Source organism: Mycteria americana, chromosome 2, assembly GCF_035582795.1.
Source record: "Mycteria americana isolate JAX WOST 10 ecotype Jacksonville Zoo and Gardens chromosome 2, USCA_MyAme_1.0, whole genome shotgun sequence".
Taxonomy (NCBI): Eukaryota; Metazoa; Chordata; class Aves; order Ciconiiformes; family Ciconiidae; genus Mycteria; species Mycteria americana.
The window spans coordinates 55,570,315-55,588,206 of NC_134366.1; the positions used below are offsets into that span (position 1 = coordinate 55,570,315).

Here is a 17,892-nt window from a genome sequence, read left to right on the forward strand (position 1 = left end):
CCCAGGCTTACAAAATTGGGTGCTTTCACATCACACAACCATCTTTAGGTGTTTGCATAGAGCTGGTAAGATCATACTGAGTGCTGGGCACGTTCTGATCCCATTCCTGTTTTGCTGGGCTGTTGCAGCACAGGTCACAGTCTTCGTTGCCTGCCTTCTCCATCAGTTGTTGCAGCCAAGTTTTACCTGTCTGTCCTTATGTTTAGGGTCCAGACCAAGCATCCCATGCAATCTATGTGGGCTAAAGAAACACTCCATAAACATAAAGCCACAAATTAAAGTCTTAGCAAATTAAAGAGTTATTATGAGTCCAGTTACAATCATGCTAAGACATATAGTCCAAATAGCCAATTATTGCAGCTCATTCAGTAACAATATAATTAAAACAACTATACACAAACTTAATATTATCTATGCCTTTCTCTGGTATTGTGCTCACCCTTCCACTGGGCTCAAAAGTCAGTAACACTGGTCTTCTTTAGAAAAAGCAAGGGTTGGTTATAGTAAGTTGTCAGCATCCCAAGTTCTTTGCCATGATTACAGTGCTAATATTTATTTCTTCTTCCTCTTTCCCAGAAGGAGAATGATGTGCATTTCTTCCTCCTCACTTTAGGTCTGCTTGGGGTCATTTTTATATGTTTGTTAACAGTCTGTTAACTTGTTCTTTCGTTGTTGGCTCACAGTTCCGTGTTATATCTCAGTTTACTATGTTACAGGTTTTACCTATGTTGCAGACTTGTTCTTTGTTCTATTTGTTAACCCACAAAATCGATACACTCAACTTCTAAGGCTTCATTTCTTTAGTGACCTGTGGTTGACAGTTTGTGGTTTGTGTCTGCAGTCCTGAGGCCTCTGTTATTGCCCTGTGCTTGAATTTTCAAGGCCTCCACGGTTATCTTGTACTTGTATTTTGGGAGGCCCAAAATGCCCTGGTTTTTTCCCCACAGCCTTCAAGCTGTGGTTTCCAGATAATTTAACTAATGTTTTATTAACACAACCTAACCACCTGTAGCCAACATCTACTTGTTTTGGCAATATCACTGGTACGTTACCAAAATGACTTTATAACTGGGCAGAACACCTCTCATTTCTTATGTTTATTCAAGCATGACCAAAAAGCACTGCACAAGGCTGGCAGGAGAAAGCCCTATTAGACAATGCTAAATTGATTTTTTTTACACACTCCACAAGTGACATATAGGAGCACAGGCCATGCACGAATCTGCCTAGATACAGATTGGACTAGGAAAGAAGGTGTTTTCTATATCTATCCTTCCATTTCTATATCTATATAACTATAGATGACAGTAACCTTCAAGCAAAAGTAACTATGAGGGAGTGTTTCTGGATGTCATTCATAGCAAAACTAGCATAACGGAAAGAAAATATACAGGGTCCTAGCCCACCATTGGAAAACATTATTTTTGTGTCTTTGGCATTAATTTCAACAGTTCAATATCAGAATTCCTTTCTCGTTCCTGTCAGGGACACTCCTGGGTCAACTTGCTTAACTAACCCTTGCTTCACTGCTGTACCACTGCGACGCTAGTCTTTCTATATTACCATCTTGAGAGGGGCAAGGAAAGAAGACGGTCTAGAACTGTGAGTTTCCATTCATTTCTTTTCAGTTACCTAGCAAGAAGGTCTTGATCACTTGACATATGGGAAGTATGTTATGCTTAAAGAGCTGTGAGCTTTGGATAGTTTTGAAAAAACTACAGTTAAGTGGGAACAGCTGTTTTGCATGGAACTAACATCAGCTATTTTAACAAGAGAAAGTCATCTTCCTGTTTAATAGAGGTGGCAAGCAGAACGAAGAATCTTTGTCTTAAACTTTTTAGATTGTATTTTTCATCACTATTTCTGTAGTTTCTGTGACCCATTAATAAACACTGGAGCCTTTTTAGGCAACTGAACCAGTGTTCCACTGGAAAGTTGGCAACTCAGAGGGGACATACCAAGGGCAGATGCTGGCACTGAGGCTGAATTTGCCTATTTTACTTGATACGCTGGGCATCGTTTAAACAGGAACTGTTTTATCAGTCACTATGTTATGGAGGCAAAATTCAGGAAAGGAATCTGCTTTTGCAAGGGAAAAGTTCTTGCAAATTGATCACTGATTTAAGAATATAGCCAAAGCTTAGAAGGAGGAATTTCCTGCAGCTATGAAAAAAACTGGCTACCAGGCAAAGAATCTAGCCTTGATCCCTACTAAGTCACTAGCAAAACTCCTGCCAACTTTGATGACAGTAAGACTATAATCATTAGAGGTTAAGCAGCAGTATATATATAGATTTAAAACATGAGGAACATCCAATCAGGAATAATTATCATCCATCTAATAAGGGGTTCAAATTGCAGCAATCCTGACTCAACCTCTCATCTGTCAAAAACAGATAAATAGAGAATTACGGATTTCATTGCATCTGGCTGTTTCTTATGAAACCAAAGTCCTGCCCACTCAGCTTGGGCATAAGCAATCCCACAAAGGATGGTATGTTTTGTAAGAAGTTGGGAGACTGTCCAAAGGTTGTCAGCCAAAATCTCCCTTCCCTACTATTGTTATATAATGTGCTGTTAGCATCCGAGTGCTCCTACTACCCACACAGTTTCCAAATGTGCTCAGTCCTTACTCAGGCAAAGTCCCCTGAAGGCACATGGAGCTTTGCCTCCGTAATGACATATTTGGGGCCTTCTATTAACAGAAGAGACACCATGTCAGTGCATAACTGGAGATACAGTACTATATCAATAGTGTACTACAGAAATACTTGCCCATCAAACAGAGTCTCACTCCTGAAAAAATGTCAATGGCACTTAATGCAAAATGGCTGGGACTACATACAGTTATTTGTATTTATTTATAAAGGCCAGAAAGCAAAAGGCAAAAACTTGTGAACAATGTAAGTTATTGAGTGATTTCACGTCTCTAAAGTCTTAAGTGAGTTAAAATAATGAAGAAAGATCAAAGATTATTTTCCCTGAGTGGTGGCTTGAAGAGACGGTAAGCATTACACTTCTGATGGAATGGGTGACTTTACCACTACAAACACCAAGTGGTCAATGTGGCAGTACCTCCACAGAAGGATGGAGGGAGTTCATCCATTCAATCAGCTACCAGAGGCTTGGAGGACAGAATTTACAACAAGGAAGGCAATCATTCCTCTTGTAAGTACCAGTTTACCAGTCTTTGTGATAGTTCCAATAAAAAGATTTGAGTGCTTAAAATGGGATGTAGCCTTATGAAGGGACTTCAAACTAAATCTGCAGTCCAAATAACTTCGCTCAACTGCTGTCCAACCCTAATTTCCAAAGACGCTTCCTTGCTTAGCTGTAAAGCTTTCCTGCAAGTGCGCATTTTTGAGTACCCTAGGTAGTAACCTAGTCTTTACAGAAACAAACAATTCAATGCTTAGTTCACATCTGTGCTTGGTTGGGATCCAGCACTTTGATGGTCTTCTGCCCAATTTTCCTAAAAGGCTTGCCCCTGTAGACATTTACAGAGTCTTGAACACTGACAGGATCAGGACTGTAAAAAATGCAGCTGTGGTCATCATGTTCTTTCAGACATTTGCTCCCTCACTCCCTTTATGTGATGGCGTATGGCAGTAAACACCCCATTAAAGGTTCAGGTGTGTAGGAACACTTTTCACTGCTGAGCAGTGCCGTTGTAAACATGAGATTAATCTGAGAAGTGGGAAGTAGGAGCACGATATTGTCACCTGGTGCAACGGTGCTCATCAAGGGAGAACTGGGCTCTGGCCCATGCTTAGAGCATTCATTTTGTATCTTACAGAAAGAAGTACAGTTTCCAGTGTTGGGATGGGCACCCCTCTTAGTGTACTCACAGCCAAGTTCAGACACACTTGTCCTTCTGACCCCATGAATCTCAAATGCTTTTCTCTACTGCTTCCAAAGAGTGGAATATGAATGGTGGGTGGCCCCCACCAACGTAGCCATTAGCCTGATGGTGTTTTTTCCTGGTGAGAGAGGAGCCACCATCACTGAATACCTAGACCAAGGAGGGAACCAAATCCAAGTCTCTCATTTTCTAATTGTTAAGCTAGTATGCAAAAGAAATTGGCAGCACTGCCGCTTCAAACAAAACTTTTCATTTCGCTGTGACAAAGGATGTCAGCACCTCTCTTCACAGCTGAGGTTCCCAAGTGGTTACAAGTGCCACTGCTGTTCTGAGGTAGCCTTCCCTGAGGTCAGAAATGGTCCAGATATTAGACTCACTCTATTCTGAATGTCTCCTATTGGCCAGCTTCAGGCAGCCGTGGGCTGGCCACGCTGGATTTAGACTGTGCTCTGCTCAGCCTGCTGCTTCTTCTGGATCCCATTACAAGGTGCTTAACTTCCCATGGAGCCTAACACAGGTTCTGGATTCCTCTCCTGTGCGTAATATCTGACACATAATCAGAAACAGATTCTGGCCCAAAGCTCTAGCCAGCCAAAAATGGGGAAAAACAGATTGGCTGACATTCCGCCAGGCATGTCACTGCCAGGCATTACACACTCACAGGCATACTGATGCCCATGGGATGACATAGATGTAGATTAATTTGGCCCCAGTATTATTACTTGTAGTTGAAACATTCAGTTGTTTATAACAAAAATAAAGTTGTAGTAGATATTATGAAACATATGGGCCTTTCAGCTACTTCACATTGTGACAGCAATTAATGTTTCTGCTTAGAGGTTTTGGTGAAGATGGAATTACAGCGCCATGACAGTCAGCTCTTATGGTAAGACAACATTGCCCCCAAAATTAACTTCTTGAAATGTCTGAAGCACTACCTTCAAATAAAGAAAAAAAAAAACCAACATAACTTCAAATAGATATCCTGCTAAGTACAAGGAACCAGATCCTCAGCTAATAGAAACCCTTTAAATAGAACAGATTTGAGCAATTTACTGAGGATCTTTGCTCCAGAATAAAGAGAACTGAAAATAATGATTACTTTTTTCTACTCCCTCCTTCTTCACAATTAATTTTGTTTTGATCTTTCCTAAGGACTGATACAAAAGCAATTGTCTTCTTGGGTAAGTGTGCAACAGTCACAGGAATCCGGGGCTTTTCTCAGCAAAGGAGGAAAAAGAAATTTTGGAGCTACCTACAGCTTTAAATAATCTCCTTCTATTAAAAGCGGGGGGTAAAAGAGTCTGACCTCGCAGCTAGGTACTTCTGAGCTGGGTAATAAAGTTCATTTCTAAGACAGATGAGGAAATGCACTAAAAAATTATTTGTACCAAACCAAAGAAAGATTTTTAAACCACTGTGGCTGAGCAGATTTATGTACCTATCTAATTTTACCTTCTGTGTGCCCCATTAACTTACTGCGGTAAAGAGTACTACACAAATACCCTGATCTGCTTAGAAATTAGGGCCTGGACCTACAAGCCACCAGGATGCAAAGAATGCAGCCAAGCCCTCATTGACTTAACAGTAAAAAGAGAATAATATACCATGGTCTGTCCTTCTGCCTCCACTTGCAACCCCACACTTCTGTTGAGACTATGCGCTTAGTTCCTGAATTTGTGTCAATTATTCTGTCAAGGCTGAAGTCATTCAATCTGAGGTCATCTAACCCAGGCCCTTACCTGCTCCAAACTGGCAAAACTCTTCTTATTCCAGCCAAGCTAGCACAGCCAAGGGTGTACAAAAGCGAGACTGGTAGGGTTTCTGAAGAACTCCTGTCTCTTTTGCTATTGCACACTTCCCTCCCATAGAATACCATTCATAAACTGGAAACTCTCCATGTTAGAATTAATTAGGTTTTCTGTCACTGTCCTAATGCACTGGAAAGCTGTTCCAGAGTCTGACTACTCTGTTGGTTTGAAAACATGAAGTAAAAAGGCACATGAAAATAGCAAAATAACACTGGAATGAAAGGGGGGCTAAAAAAGTTCATTATATCACTTGAGTTTACTGCCAAAATAAAGTCTCTATTTAGTAGGCATCAGCCCAGCTGGCTACTTAACTTTTAGTAACTATTGTCATTTCTCTAAATAAAGTGAAAAAATGATACTGTGTCTCACTTAAGTTCTTTCAGCCATTTTAAATGTAATTGCGACGCCTCAAAATATTTCTCCTTCCTCACTTGTTGCTTGAAGATACATGACCATAAAAGGGACCGATTGCGATTTGATGTGTTACCACACACTAGCAGTGTCACAGCAGCAAATCTCTTAGCCTCCAGCAAACATCAAGTCATCTGCTTAACCTGCTCTATAGTGGATTACCTTAAATCACATTACCTTCCATTTGCCTCCTAGTAAGCGTAGTCACAATATTTAACTCAGATTAGCAAATAAACTGATTTTGCTGCTCAGCCTTTAGAGAAGAGGACTTCGGTGAGTTTTGCACCTCGGGTCAACTCCTGTGATCTGGCATTTCAAGAGATGGCAGCAACTCAGGCTCTTCTTCCCAGATTAAGCCCAGAGAAAGGCTACTAACAAAACTCACAAAAGGCCCACTACTAAGCAAAACACACAAGCTAACTGCAGACCCATGTGATGAATGAAAAAGGTTTTCTCACAACTTACGTGCCATCTCATGACATCTCAGCCAGATGGGTATGTTGGAATTAGTTTATGAAGAGCAGAAGTTGGGGTTTTTTGAGAAGTATATCTGCAAGATTATGTTGCTTTGCTGCTGAGTGTTGTTTTGTGATAGAATGGCCGCTGCATTCTTTCCAGTGCCAGCAAACCTACAAAATTTGGTGTGTGAAATAAACATCTTCATCAATGTTATATATTAGTGGCAGGACATGCAAAAGCTAGATTACTTTGCTTAAACCTTAAAAAAAGTACTGAATCCTTGCAGAAGACTGTGACAGAATTAACCGGACAAAAACAGTTTCCCAGGATCTGAAATTACAATGGCAGCTGAATGCAAATGAGAAATGAGACACGTGATCCTTCGTCCCAAGTGAGTAAGGTTTTACCAAATAGAACCTAAAATAATATTAAAGGAGTGCTTGTTTAATATTACATTGTTAAATAAACCCTGAGATTGACATTTCCCTTGTAAAAGATAAGTTTTTTAATGACCGTTTTGATCTTGTACTTTAGAACCACAGGGTGCTGTAATAGTAATAACCAGAAAATAGCATACTTTGCCTTTGACGCGCACTTTTGAAGCACTAAGATGATCAGTTAAAATCCCCTTCAGTTCCTGGACTTCTCTCCAAGATACATTTTTTGCGTTTCACTCAGATCTTAAGCAATCCCAGAAATCTCATGTGCCCTTCAACTTCAGCGTGAGGCTAAAGTAGTGATTTAAGCTTTGCCTTCCCAGCCCTGACCCTACCTCCATGCCTCATCCTGCAACAGAAAGATCATGGCTGGGGCAGGAAACTGCAAAAACCTGGGGGCAGATTTGGCTCTCTAGGGGTGCTCATACGCTGAAGAGGAAGGAGTTGCCCTTTGCTGGTCAGGCAGCTCCGGCCACAGCAGCACGGCTCTAACCAGGCCTCCGTGGGCCTGTGGCTAGACCCTGCCCCACAACCAACATGCACCTCCCATGGCACCAACCCGCCTGTTAAAAAAGAAAGAAAAAAACCCCAAACCCAACCTGTGCCTTTTGGATGCTGCAAGAGATGGCCCTGACCTTCTCCTCCCTCCATTCGCACGCATTTTGGCCTCTGGCAAGCGTGGCCTGTGACCACCATGATGGGGGCTCTCCTTGCACACCCGGCTGCTCACACCCGGCTGCTCTCCCCCGCTCCCAGGTGCCCCTCAGCTGCATCCCCAACTTTCTCCGAGGCCTTGGTGAGGGAGGCGAACCCCTCGCTGATCGGCCCATCCTGCACTCAGCCTGCCTCTCCTCCCTGGGCCACCCGCTCCACGACGCCCCTTGGCCAGCCCACCGCCATATTCCCCCGGGGCACATTCATACCCTCCCCCTCAGCCCCAGTGTGTAAACGCTTATGGCACTGAGATTTTTTCTTTTTTTTAATAGCGATGTTTTGAGGGCGCAACACCCCACAGGTTATTGTTAATCCCCGAGAAGGGTGCCGGGGGCGAGCAGCAGGCAGCTCGGCGCGACTGCCCTGCTGCCTCACCGGGCCTCACCGCCGCAGGCAGCGGCGGGCTGTGGGAGAGCTGACGGGGCTGCTCCTCCCGCCCGCCCGGGCCCGGGGAGGTGGGACGAGGGGAGGCCGCGGCGCGGACGGCCGTGGCGGCTGGCGGAGGGGGCGCTGCCCGCCCGCGCCGCGGTGCCGCCGCCGGAGGAAGTCTGCGCCTGGCCGGGCGCGCCCCGCCCGGGAAGGGAAGTGAAACCGAAATGCGCAGCGTGGAGGGCGGGGAGGGGAGGGAGCGTTGCCGCGGCCTCGGCGTCCGCCGCGGCTCTGCCCGCCGCGCCGATGTCCCACAGGGCGCGAAGGGGGCAGGAGGAGGAGGAGAGGACGGAGGAGGAAGCGGCGAGGGGCAGCCAGGCGCGGCCCAAAAGCCATCCGGAGTCCGCGGCGAGTGGCGGCAGGACTCAGGACCGGCATGAGAGGAAACGGAAGAGGCAGGAGGCGCAGCAGCTCCAGAAGCTCCAGCACTTGGAGTCCTTGTAAGGAGCGGAGGAGGGGAGGCTGCCCGGGGCTCCCGCCCCTGCCCGGGGGGCCGGAGGGCGCGCAGGCCCCGGGCCCCGCTCCCGGCTCTGCTCCGAGCCCACCCCGCCGGCATTTGGGGCTCGTTTCCAGTGCGGGGTTGGGGTGGGTTTGTTTTCTATTTTGTCCCCGGCCCCGTGGAAGGCAGGGGCCCGTTCCCTTCCCGCAGCGGCTGCTCCAGCTCCGTCACGTTTTAAAAACGTGTCCCATTTTTATGCCGAAGCGGGTCTGTGTTTCAGTCGCGTACCTGCTGTGTGTCCCCGAGCAGTGCCGGCCCGCGTCGCCGGTGTCTCTGGCCACCCGAGAGCCGCTGATGGGTTACGGCAGCGCTGTGCTCCCTGCGCGGCCTCGGGGCCGCTTGCAAAACGGCTTGGTGGCTTTACAACGATTTGTTGGGGAAAAATGGGTCTCTTCTAGGTTAAGTCTGGGAGTTGCGGCATAGAAGCACAGGTTGTTCAGCCGGTTTCCACTAGAGCAGATTGAAAAAAAAAATTAAGATAAAAAGGTTTGAGATTTGCCTAATGACTCCATCGGTAGCTCACAGTGCTGTAAAAAGTTTCTGCTGTTTCATTGAAATGGGTTTAATGGAATAGAAAGATCAGCAGGTTCACAAGAACATGATTTTTTCCTTTCCGAGTGCAAGTAAAAATCTGTTTTTTATGAAATGCACTAAACGGCATTCTTATGAGGTATTGTTACAGAGCCCATTTCATAGTGTCTTGGCATTTAACTCCTAAGCACATGCGCTGTCTCAGTTGCTGTGCTCTATGTAGTACCTGCTTGCTATTTGGATTTTAATAAATTTTATACCTACTATTAACTCCAGAGAAATGCTGCAGGAAAGATGGTACTGTGGTCAGTAAGGTTCTGTCTTTAAGTTTAATACACAGAGAGAAGAAGATGAAATTATTATTATATACGAGGTTTGGCTGGCAAAGCTAGCTGTAAGGAATGGTCTGACTTGACATCTTCTGCTGAGTATGTCTATGATTCAGCAGTGCTGGACCAAAGAAATTTGGATCAATGAGATCTTGGGGAGGGGTGCTACAGAAAAAGAGGGGAGAATTGTGCATTTATGGTAACTGAAGCTGAATTGGATGTACCACACATCCGGGTAAAGCAGTGCGATGAAAGCAGTTGTTCCCCCACAAGAATATGAATCTGAAGGATGTTTGCAAGAGACACATGTGGTGATACGACAAACACTATGTCTCAGTCTGCTTGCGTCCAGGTATCTGTGTTCTGCTATAGTTCTTAGTGATTACTGATTGAGTAAAATTTAAGGGAAAATATGAGGTGAAGGTTTTAACTCTATACCATTGAAATATTGTATTTTCTCAATTTATTTGTCTGTGCTAAGCTGCAGAGTAACAATATTTCTATTGCTTTTCAGCTATGAGAAACCTCCCCCAGGGCTAATTAAGGTTGGTAATTATATTGCAGTAAATTTTTAGCATTATGAGGGATTTTCAGGCAACCTGTCTTTTAGCCATTTATCTTAAGTGTCTATGTTACCTATATAAATTACAGAGAGAAGTAGGTGCTTCCAGGGGAAAACTTGGAGCTCCTCAGTTGCAAGCCAACCTCTTTGACTTGGTGAATCCAGAGTGAAATGCCCAGAATCAGATAGGGTGATACCAGTTCTTTCATTACCTCTTAGTACGCACACTTAATGCAGTATTTAATAGTGCGGATAGAGGGGAGTCATTTATGGTGAAGCAGATTTTCAGTTTGAATGATATTATTTCAGGATCCTTCTCCATTGCTTATGCTCAAATAATTGTGTAAAAATACTTTCCTTTCATAACGATCATTGGTTTTGCCAAATTTATATACCTAAGCCATAAACTAGTGGTTTTAACCTAAAAAATACTGCTCTCTATTATAAAGGCTGGTTTTAGTTGTTATATCTTGTTAGCAGGAAGAGAAAAAAGAAGTCTCTGCTTGTCTTGTTAAGTTTTCATTTATATTATTTATTTAAACAAATTAGTAAAATAAATGGGAAGGAATGGAATTAATATGGCAATAAAGTTCGGACTGGAAAATTCAAGGATGAGGGAAAAAGAAAATTACTTAATGCTGTTAAAAGGGTCAGGTATTTTGGATCCTTTATGTGTTACAAGAAAAAGAAATGTTACAGGGGAAATAGATTCCATATTAAGTGAAGGCCTGCACACTTGAGTATTAATTTTTAAAAAGTTAAAAAAAAAAAAAAAAGTAATTTTATTGTCCTTATCTTTTTCCGTAGGAGAATGAAACAAAACCAGAAGACTGCATACCTGATGTGCCAGGCAATGAAAGTGCACGAGAATTCCTGGCCCATGCCCCGACAAAAGGGCTTTGGATGCCCTTGGGAAAAGAAGTCAAAGTCATGCAGTGTAAGGCTGAAAATATTCCAGATGTCATTGGACCTTCATACAGCCATCCCTTTACTCTGGGGGAGGGCAGAATGTCTGGTGGACAGATGACAAGGTCCAGGTAGACTGGCATCATATTGATGTAAAAGCAACCAGTACCTTGAAGGCTGTAATAAAATGCATTTTATGCATTTTATGGACATTACATTTATCAACATAACACTTGTATCTATTTATTTGTTTCAACAAATTGAAAGTATTTTCCATAAATATGCCCTTTTTTTTTTTTTTTTTTTTTCTGATCTGGCTCAGAGATGCAATTCACGGCTGCTTCTTTTTTTAAAGGTTGGAGGTGTAAACGTTATGGACACAGAACAGGAGATAAAGAATGCCCATTCTTTATTAAAGGCAATCAGAAATTGGAACAATTTAGAGTAGTGAGTACAACTACTGTAGTATTATTGCTTGTATTTTTTCATATTGATGATGCATAATCTTGCAAGTGAAGAGAAGCCTGTTAGATGATGCTTTATTAAGGACTTTTCCTCTGTCTCTAGTATAATATAGATGCCGAAAATCTCCTAATAAAGAAAAAGCTACAGATGTGGTTGGATGTTTGACTACTTTGCAGAAAATCTACTCTTCGAGAGGAAAATTAGTAATTTTTACATTTAAATTGGAAATCTTCAAGAACCTGTTTCAACCATTATATTCAGGTTTTGTGGTTAAAATGTCAGCGTAACAAAAAATGTTTAGCCAAGCTTTAGCTGCCCACATTACAGCTGCTTCAAGCCTTCCGCTCTCACTGTGAACAACCACATCATGAAGCCTGTTGTCTAGGTCTGTAATCCAGTCATTGTCTACCAGTCTGATCTCTTGCTACATGAGGCTACATCTCAGTTCTGCAGATTCTTTCTGCGTGACCTCTTTAACTTTTCCTGTTGCTCTGCATTGTTAAACTATATTTCAAGCTCTCATCACTTTGTGTCTTATGTCCTCATTTCTAGCCTTGAAAAATGCAATCTGGATTTATTCTGTCCAATCAGAATGCTACTACAAAGAGTATTTTTAGCCTGCTCCCATGACCAGATTGCCTCTATTCTTCACTTTTCCTCAGGCTTCTTCTCTGTTGCATCAAATTCTTGCTGTATGTCCAAGGCCCTTCGTGGTGCATTCCCAACATCTTTCATTTGCTACTCACGTTTTAATTTCCACCTCCAGTCAGCATCTGGTATCTCCTCTCTGTTGAACTTGTTTGCTGAATCTTCCAACAGAAATGATCACCCCATCTTTTTGCTGCATTCCTGCACAGCATGAACTCACCTTAAATATCTGCAGAGCTTATTTGCTGTCTTTCTTCACAACAATCTTTTGCTGCAATGCCTGTTTAATTTAAAAATAACCGATTTAAGAACCAATAATGGTAGCACATAGCATGTTAGGACAACTCCCAACTTCATTATCTGTTTGTCTTATATTCCTTGCTCCTGTATTCCTGTGTGTTTGTATCCAAGTTTTTAAAGTATGCTATAAGAGCACAGCTTGCTATTTTGAACTTCAGTATTCCTTCTATGTCTGGCTATTCCTACAGTGTATGTATGGGGTTCTCTTAGTTAACTGTGATCAGAGAGGGAGAGAGGTAGTATACCTAAGGAGGGTCCCCTTCATTGGTGATGTAACTAGATAAGCTTTCCCTGAAGTAAAGGACCCAGTTCAGATTAACGATGTCTGAGAGTATACTTGTGAATTAAGAGCTCGCTAAATGTATTTCATCTTTTGATAAAAGCCTCTTGCATTGGGTTGCTTTAGTTTATTTTTTTAAGAAATACAACAGTCAGTGGTAAATACTTTTCTTTACCAACATTGGATTTTCTATTTTCCGCTTTAAAGGCACATGAAGATCCAATGTACGATATAATAAGGGAAAATAAACGTCATGAAAAAGAAATGAGGTAAGTGTGTTTCTGTAGTAAACTGCATTTTCAATTTGGTTTTCATTTTGATAACATGATACTAATGTATAGGTGAAATTTTGATATAAGCTACCCTTACCAACTCAGAGCATTTTTTTAATGGCAGATTCTTTATGTTGATAGACACTGATGCATTTCTGCTTTCTCAGTAATCACTCAGTATTACTTCCTACCTCTTTAATTCCATTAGCTTCTATATTTTTTTCCAAAAACAAAGTTTAAAGAGGAGTCATATTCATTTATGTCATAATATTCAGGTACTTGAGTTTAGTTTTGCTTTAGGCCTAAAAAACAGTTTGATTCCCTCCCCGACTTCACTGAGATGTTTTCTAAAATTTGGTACATCAAAGTGCCTTCAGTAGACACGAAGGGGTGGATTTAGAGAGCTTGTTCTAGGCACCTGATGTTGTTCCTCGTATGAGGTCATTATCCAATGTATAAAGCAGCAGAGTTCTTTAATCCTTTCTTACTTGAACTGCATCAATAAGATAACTGAACAAACTATAGGTAGCCCATAGAGTAGTACTGCTGCTGCAGGTGTGTGGCTTTTTTTTTTTTTTAAAAAAAGGCAAATCCTTGGAGAGAATCCTGAAGACAACAATAAAATAAGCAAATAGTTTGTCCCCATTTGCCAGTAATCCATGAAAGTTCAAAGGAAGAGTGCCTATCAAAAATACCTCTGGATCTAAAGTAGAGTCTACTCTGTCAGCTTCACTGACATCATCTCTGTATCAGCAGGGCAACAAATTTCATAATATCATAATCCCAATATGCATCTGTGTATGGATAAGCATAGGACTTCTTATGGTGGTCTGGTGATAGCTGTTACCTTGTTATTTCACACACATAAATATTGGCCAGTAAGCTAGTCTGTCTTTGATATCCCGTGGGATGGAAAGTCCCTGAGAAGAGACCATCTGCTCATCTCAAAAGAAGTTGCTTTTATCGGTCTGTGAAAACTGTAATGGGAGTGTAATTCAGCAAAAGAGGAAGTGTTCCCCTGCCCTCTGCATGCAGCTTCCATTTCTCAAGCTAGGAAGGAAACAGATGAAAGCTAGAATAAACTATTACAGGTAGAGGAGAGCTAGAAAGGATTCTCATTCACATTTTTTAAACTCAGGATACAGCAACTGAAGCAGCTCCTGGAGGACTCTACCTCAGAAGATGATGATGATAACAGTGATGACAGTGATGAGGATGATGAAGATGGCAGCAGCTCCACTTCCTCAGAATGTAGAGATAAACACAAGAAAAAAAAGAGAAAGAAGGAAAAGAAAAAAAAAGAAAAGAAGAAGAAGAAAAAAAGAAAGCGTAAGTCATCTAAATCTAATGAGAAGTCGGAATCTGATTGACAGCAGTCACCTGCTGTGTGCTCATTGTTTGTGCTTGACCTCTACTTGTGAACTGCAAGGAGAGATCCAAAGAATGAGGAAGAAACCACCAGAAAGGGCTTTATTAAACTTGGATCATACAGATGGATACTTACAGCATCCTACACTGGCTGTCCTCTTCTGCCCCTCTGCAGTGCTGCAGCCAGAAAGAAGAGAGCTGCATTAAACAATACTCTATCAACCATATCTTTATGCTGTAAAACCTGTGCTAACGGTCATCCATCTTGGTCAAATTGGGCCTCTGCACTGCCACATGTGACTATCAGCAGAAAGCAGTGACTACCAGGTATCGCCAACAAATCTGCAAATTCAGCAGACTGTCTATGGAAGTGTCTTTTCTCCATGAAGTTATTTTATTATATACAATGCCTCATTGTAATGGGACTGCAGTTTGCACGGTGCAGAACACTGACAGTTCTCTTACCATGCTTATAATAAGCAGGTTGTGCTGTTTTTTTTTTTTTCCTCTGCATACTGCCTATGTGCTGAAGTTCATTGTACTTATCCTAGTACTGGCAGCTAGGGAAATAAAGATCACTGCTGGGGGGGTGGTGGGGGAAGTTAATCAAGGGGATTTACTTTAAGATGAAACTGTAGTGTCAGCAAGACTTGGGGTTTTTTGTGTAGCAAAATCTCAACATAATTGCCATTAATACACACAGTTCTGCAATACCTAAACTGTTCTCCAAACCATAAGAGTGGGAGACAAGTGTAATGATGTTAGATGTTCAACTTTATTGCAAAGAGGTAGCAGTTTTAGTTATTTAAAAAGGGGGGTTTCATGTTAGAAATTAAAAAGATTAATTTCTACATACACTTCAGTATCAGTTGTTTTGATACATTTGAGGGTTTTTTTTCCTTTTAAAAAGGCTTGGGGAAGTAAACTCCAACTTATTTTTTATGTTTACTAGAACTACTTCAAGTAGTAATATTTTATGAATCATCCCACAAGAATATAAATGAGTAAGGCTTTCAAAAAGGTTTTCAACTATATTCTGTGCATGTAAGCCACAGAATAGTAGTAAAGAACTTGTAAGCAGGAAGAAGAGAAAGTTTTCTGTACTTAATTGACCTTGTGGACTGACTACACCTTTCTTTTAAATAATCTTGCAAGGCAGACTTGACTAGAAAGATGGAGGTAGCTATAAACTGCATTAGAGTCAGCATCTCTTTTTGAAAGATCAAGGTACAGTGGTACAAAGCTGTGATTTGAGGACCTAGATGATGTATATTGGTACACTGCAAAAGGAGAAAGAAAAATAGATTTGCTTTGAAAGGACTAGGCGGGACTTATATAGAGCTTATATTGAAAAAAAGCATGATAAAGCTCTAATGTTAGTAGAGTGAGCATTAACAATGAAATCAAGGAACCATAGACTAAAATGCATTTAAGATTTTTTTTCTCCTGAGAGCTTTGGAAGAGAGGACAGGGGAAAGTATACATTAAAATGTGTTTTCTCCCTCCTACGTATGTCTAAGTCACTTAGTAAAAATAAACCACCATTCCTTGCCAGTCATTCACAATATGTTCTGGGGAAAAACAAGGTAGTCAAGGCCAATTTACAAAAAGATTCTTTATCTTATTCCCAGAGCTTGAATGTGGAGTTGTGTTTTATCCTCCAGTATTAGTTAGCAAATCTCCCTGTAATGGGATTTACTGGTGACTCCTGATAGTTCCCTGTATCAGCATAATCATCAACAAATTCAAAGCTCCTGGCTCTTTCACCAGAAAAAGATTTAACAACTGAAATAGCATGAGGAGATTATTACAGCCTGGTTCTCTGTATTGCTGCATTTGGTGCTGAGAACATCCTTGCACATTTATAGTATTGTGATTGTTGGACAGATGCTAGAAGCCACAGCTAGTATTCACCTGATACATTCCAAGAGAATTCTCACTCAAGTTTGTCTAGAGCAGAGCTAACCTAAAGATCTCTTCAGTACTTTAGCTTTTGTCATTTAAGATTTTTCTGAAGTTTAGTTCAATAAAAACAAACTCAGTTTTTCCTTAGTCTGTCATCCCATTCCTTGTTAATGGGTTGTTGTGGTTTAACCCCAGGGTTAAGGGTTAACCCTTCCTATTTTACCTACCAGGGTCTATTATTCAAACAATCAAGGAAAATACTGTAAAAGACCATCCTCTAACTTAAATCAAATGCAATTTAAAAGTTTGTTTTGAGGTACCAAATCACTGTTCTGTACCAGACTGAAGGGCTGTTTAACCTAGTATCTTTTTCTACTCATGGTCAATAGTGGATCCCTACACAACAGAGCAGGTTTTTTTCCTTGGTACACCTACAGTTAGCATGCAATGAGTGATTTTTGCCATTGGCTCCTGTCTTCCATTGTTTTATTTTAATGGAAAGACCTGCAATTAATCTTTTCCAACACAAGGCAGAAAACAGGACATTGTAAGAGGGAAAGCTTTATGCCACACAGATGCTACCAAATTGAAAATTAAAATATAGAATTAAAACCTGGCAAGCCAACATAACCCACTGGCTCCACTTCAGTGATTACACCACACCCACTTTGCAACAGAGGTTTTAGTTAGCTACAAACACTGATTTAGAAATTCTGAGTCACAGACAGTAAGTCTGTCCAAACAGAGCTCCCAGTATGGCAGGCTGAGGCCTCAAAGGTTTGTTACTGGTGTGCCAAGCAGCAAATAGATTCTTCAGCTGCCCTTCAGTAGATGCTGCAGGAAGCATGGGAAAACTTCAAAGGCAATGCAGTACTGTTACAGTTACAAGCTCATAATACTGCCAGCACTGCAGTTACTCATCACTGGGCAATCTAGCTTCAGTGGTAACAAAAGTTGACACGTATGTGCATCTGTAACAAATTAAATCTCAAATATCACTGTGGCTAGTTACCTGGCTGAATAAAAAGTGCCTGGACTTTAATTTACAGCCTTTTAAAATGCAGTTTGTAATTCACAACCTTTCTGAACATTAAATACAGTTGTAAGCCAGTTGACTTCAGATGCAGTCCACAAATCATCCATGCTGGTGAGTGAAGAAAAAACCAAGTAGAAGATTTAGTTTTAAGGTCACAGAACTAGTACTGTCAGAGTAGAGTACACCACATATAACATTATCCAAGACATATTTCTGGAGCACTAGAACATTCATGCATACTACTTTAAGCATTGGCATGGATCCATAGCATGGGTACACTACAAGATTTTAAGCAATTAGTTTAAAAATAGCATTTGTTTTCAGACAAAGAGCTGTCTAAACACTCCTACTGCTACTCCCTCACATATTCTTGGGAGCTAGCATCCCCAGGCCCTAAATTACTTCTTACATCTGGGTAGAAAGCACACTGACTAGTTCAAGACCTGTGAAAGGATGACTAGCATGATCTTGAGAGTACCTGTGAAATATTAGCCATTCCCAAAAATCTCCCAAAAAAGAGTGCTAACTGTGAGGTCATGAATATTCCCTTACCAGACAAGCAGCAAAAGACAAACAGTTAAGTCTGTCAGCAGAATTGACTTAGTATTCAATCCCAAAGCTACACTGAAGTGCAGGGAAAAAGTAAGGTCTCAGTTATAGCTGAGTAT

At 41.5% G+C, this 17,892-nt stretch overlaps 1 protein-coding gene across 1 annotated transcript; it reads left to right on the top strand.

Moving 5' to 3' along the window:
• Positions 1–8,294: 8,294 nt before the first annotated feature.
• RP9 (RP9 pre-mRNA splicing factor) lies at positions 8,295–16,335 on the top strand. Its single transcript, XM_075493490.1, has 6 exons — positions 8,295–8,563; positions 9,997–10,027; positions 10,852–10,981; positions 11,306–11,397; positions 12,851–12,912; positions 14,054–16,335. Exons 1-6 carry the CDS (start codon positions 8,370–8,372, stop codon positions 14,283–14,285), a joined length of 741 nt encoding a protein of 246 aa, XP_075349605.1. The 5' UTR covers positions 8,295–8,369; the 3' UTR covers positions 14,286–16,335.
• Positions 16,336–17,892: the final 1,557 nt, after the last annotated feature.

Coding starts and splice junctions, on each gene's coding strand:
- RP9 (XM_075493490.1), top strand. CDS start 8,370: ATGTCCCACAGGGCGCGAAGGGGGCAGGAGGAGGAGGAGAGGACGGAG. Junction 10,028..10,851: donor CTCCCCCAGGGCTAATTAAG/GTTGGTAATTAT, acceptor CTTTTTCCGTAG/GAGAATGAAACAAAACCAGA. Junction 10,982..11,305: donor AGAAGTCAAAGTCATGCAGT/GTAAGGCTGAAA, acceptor CTTTTTTTAAAG/GTTGGAGGTGTAAACGTTAT.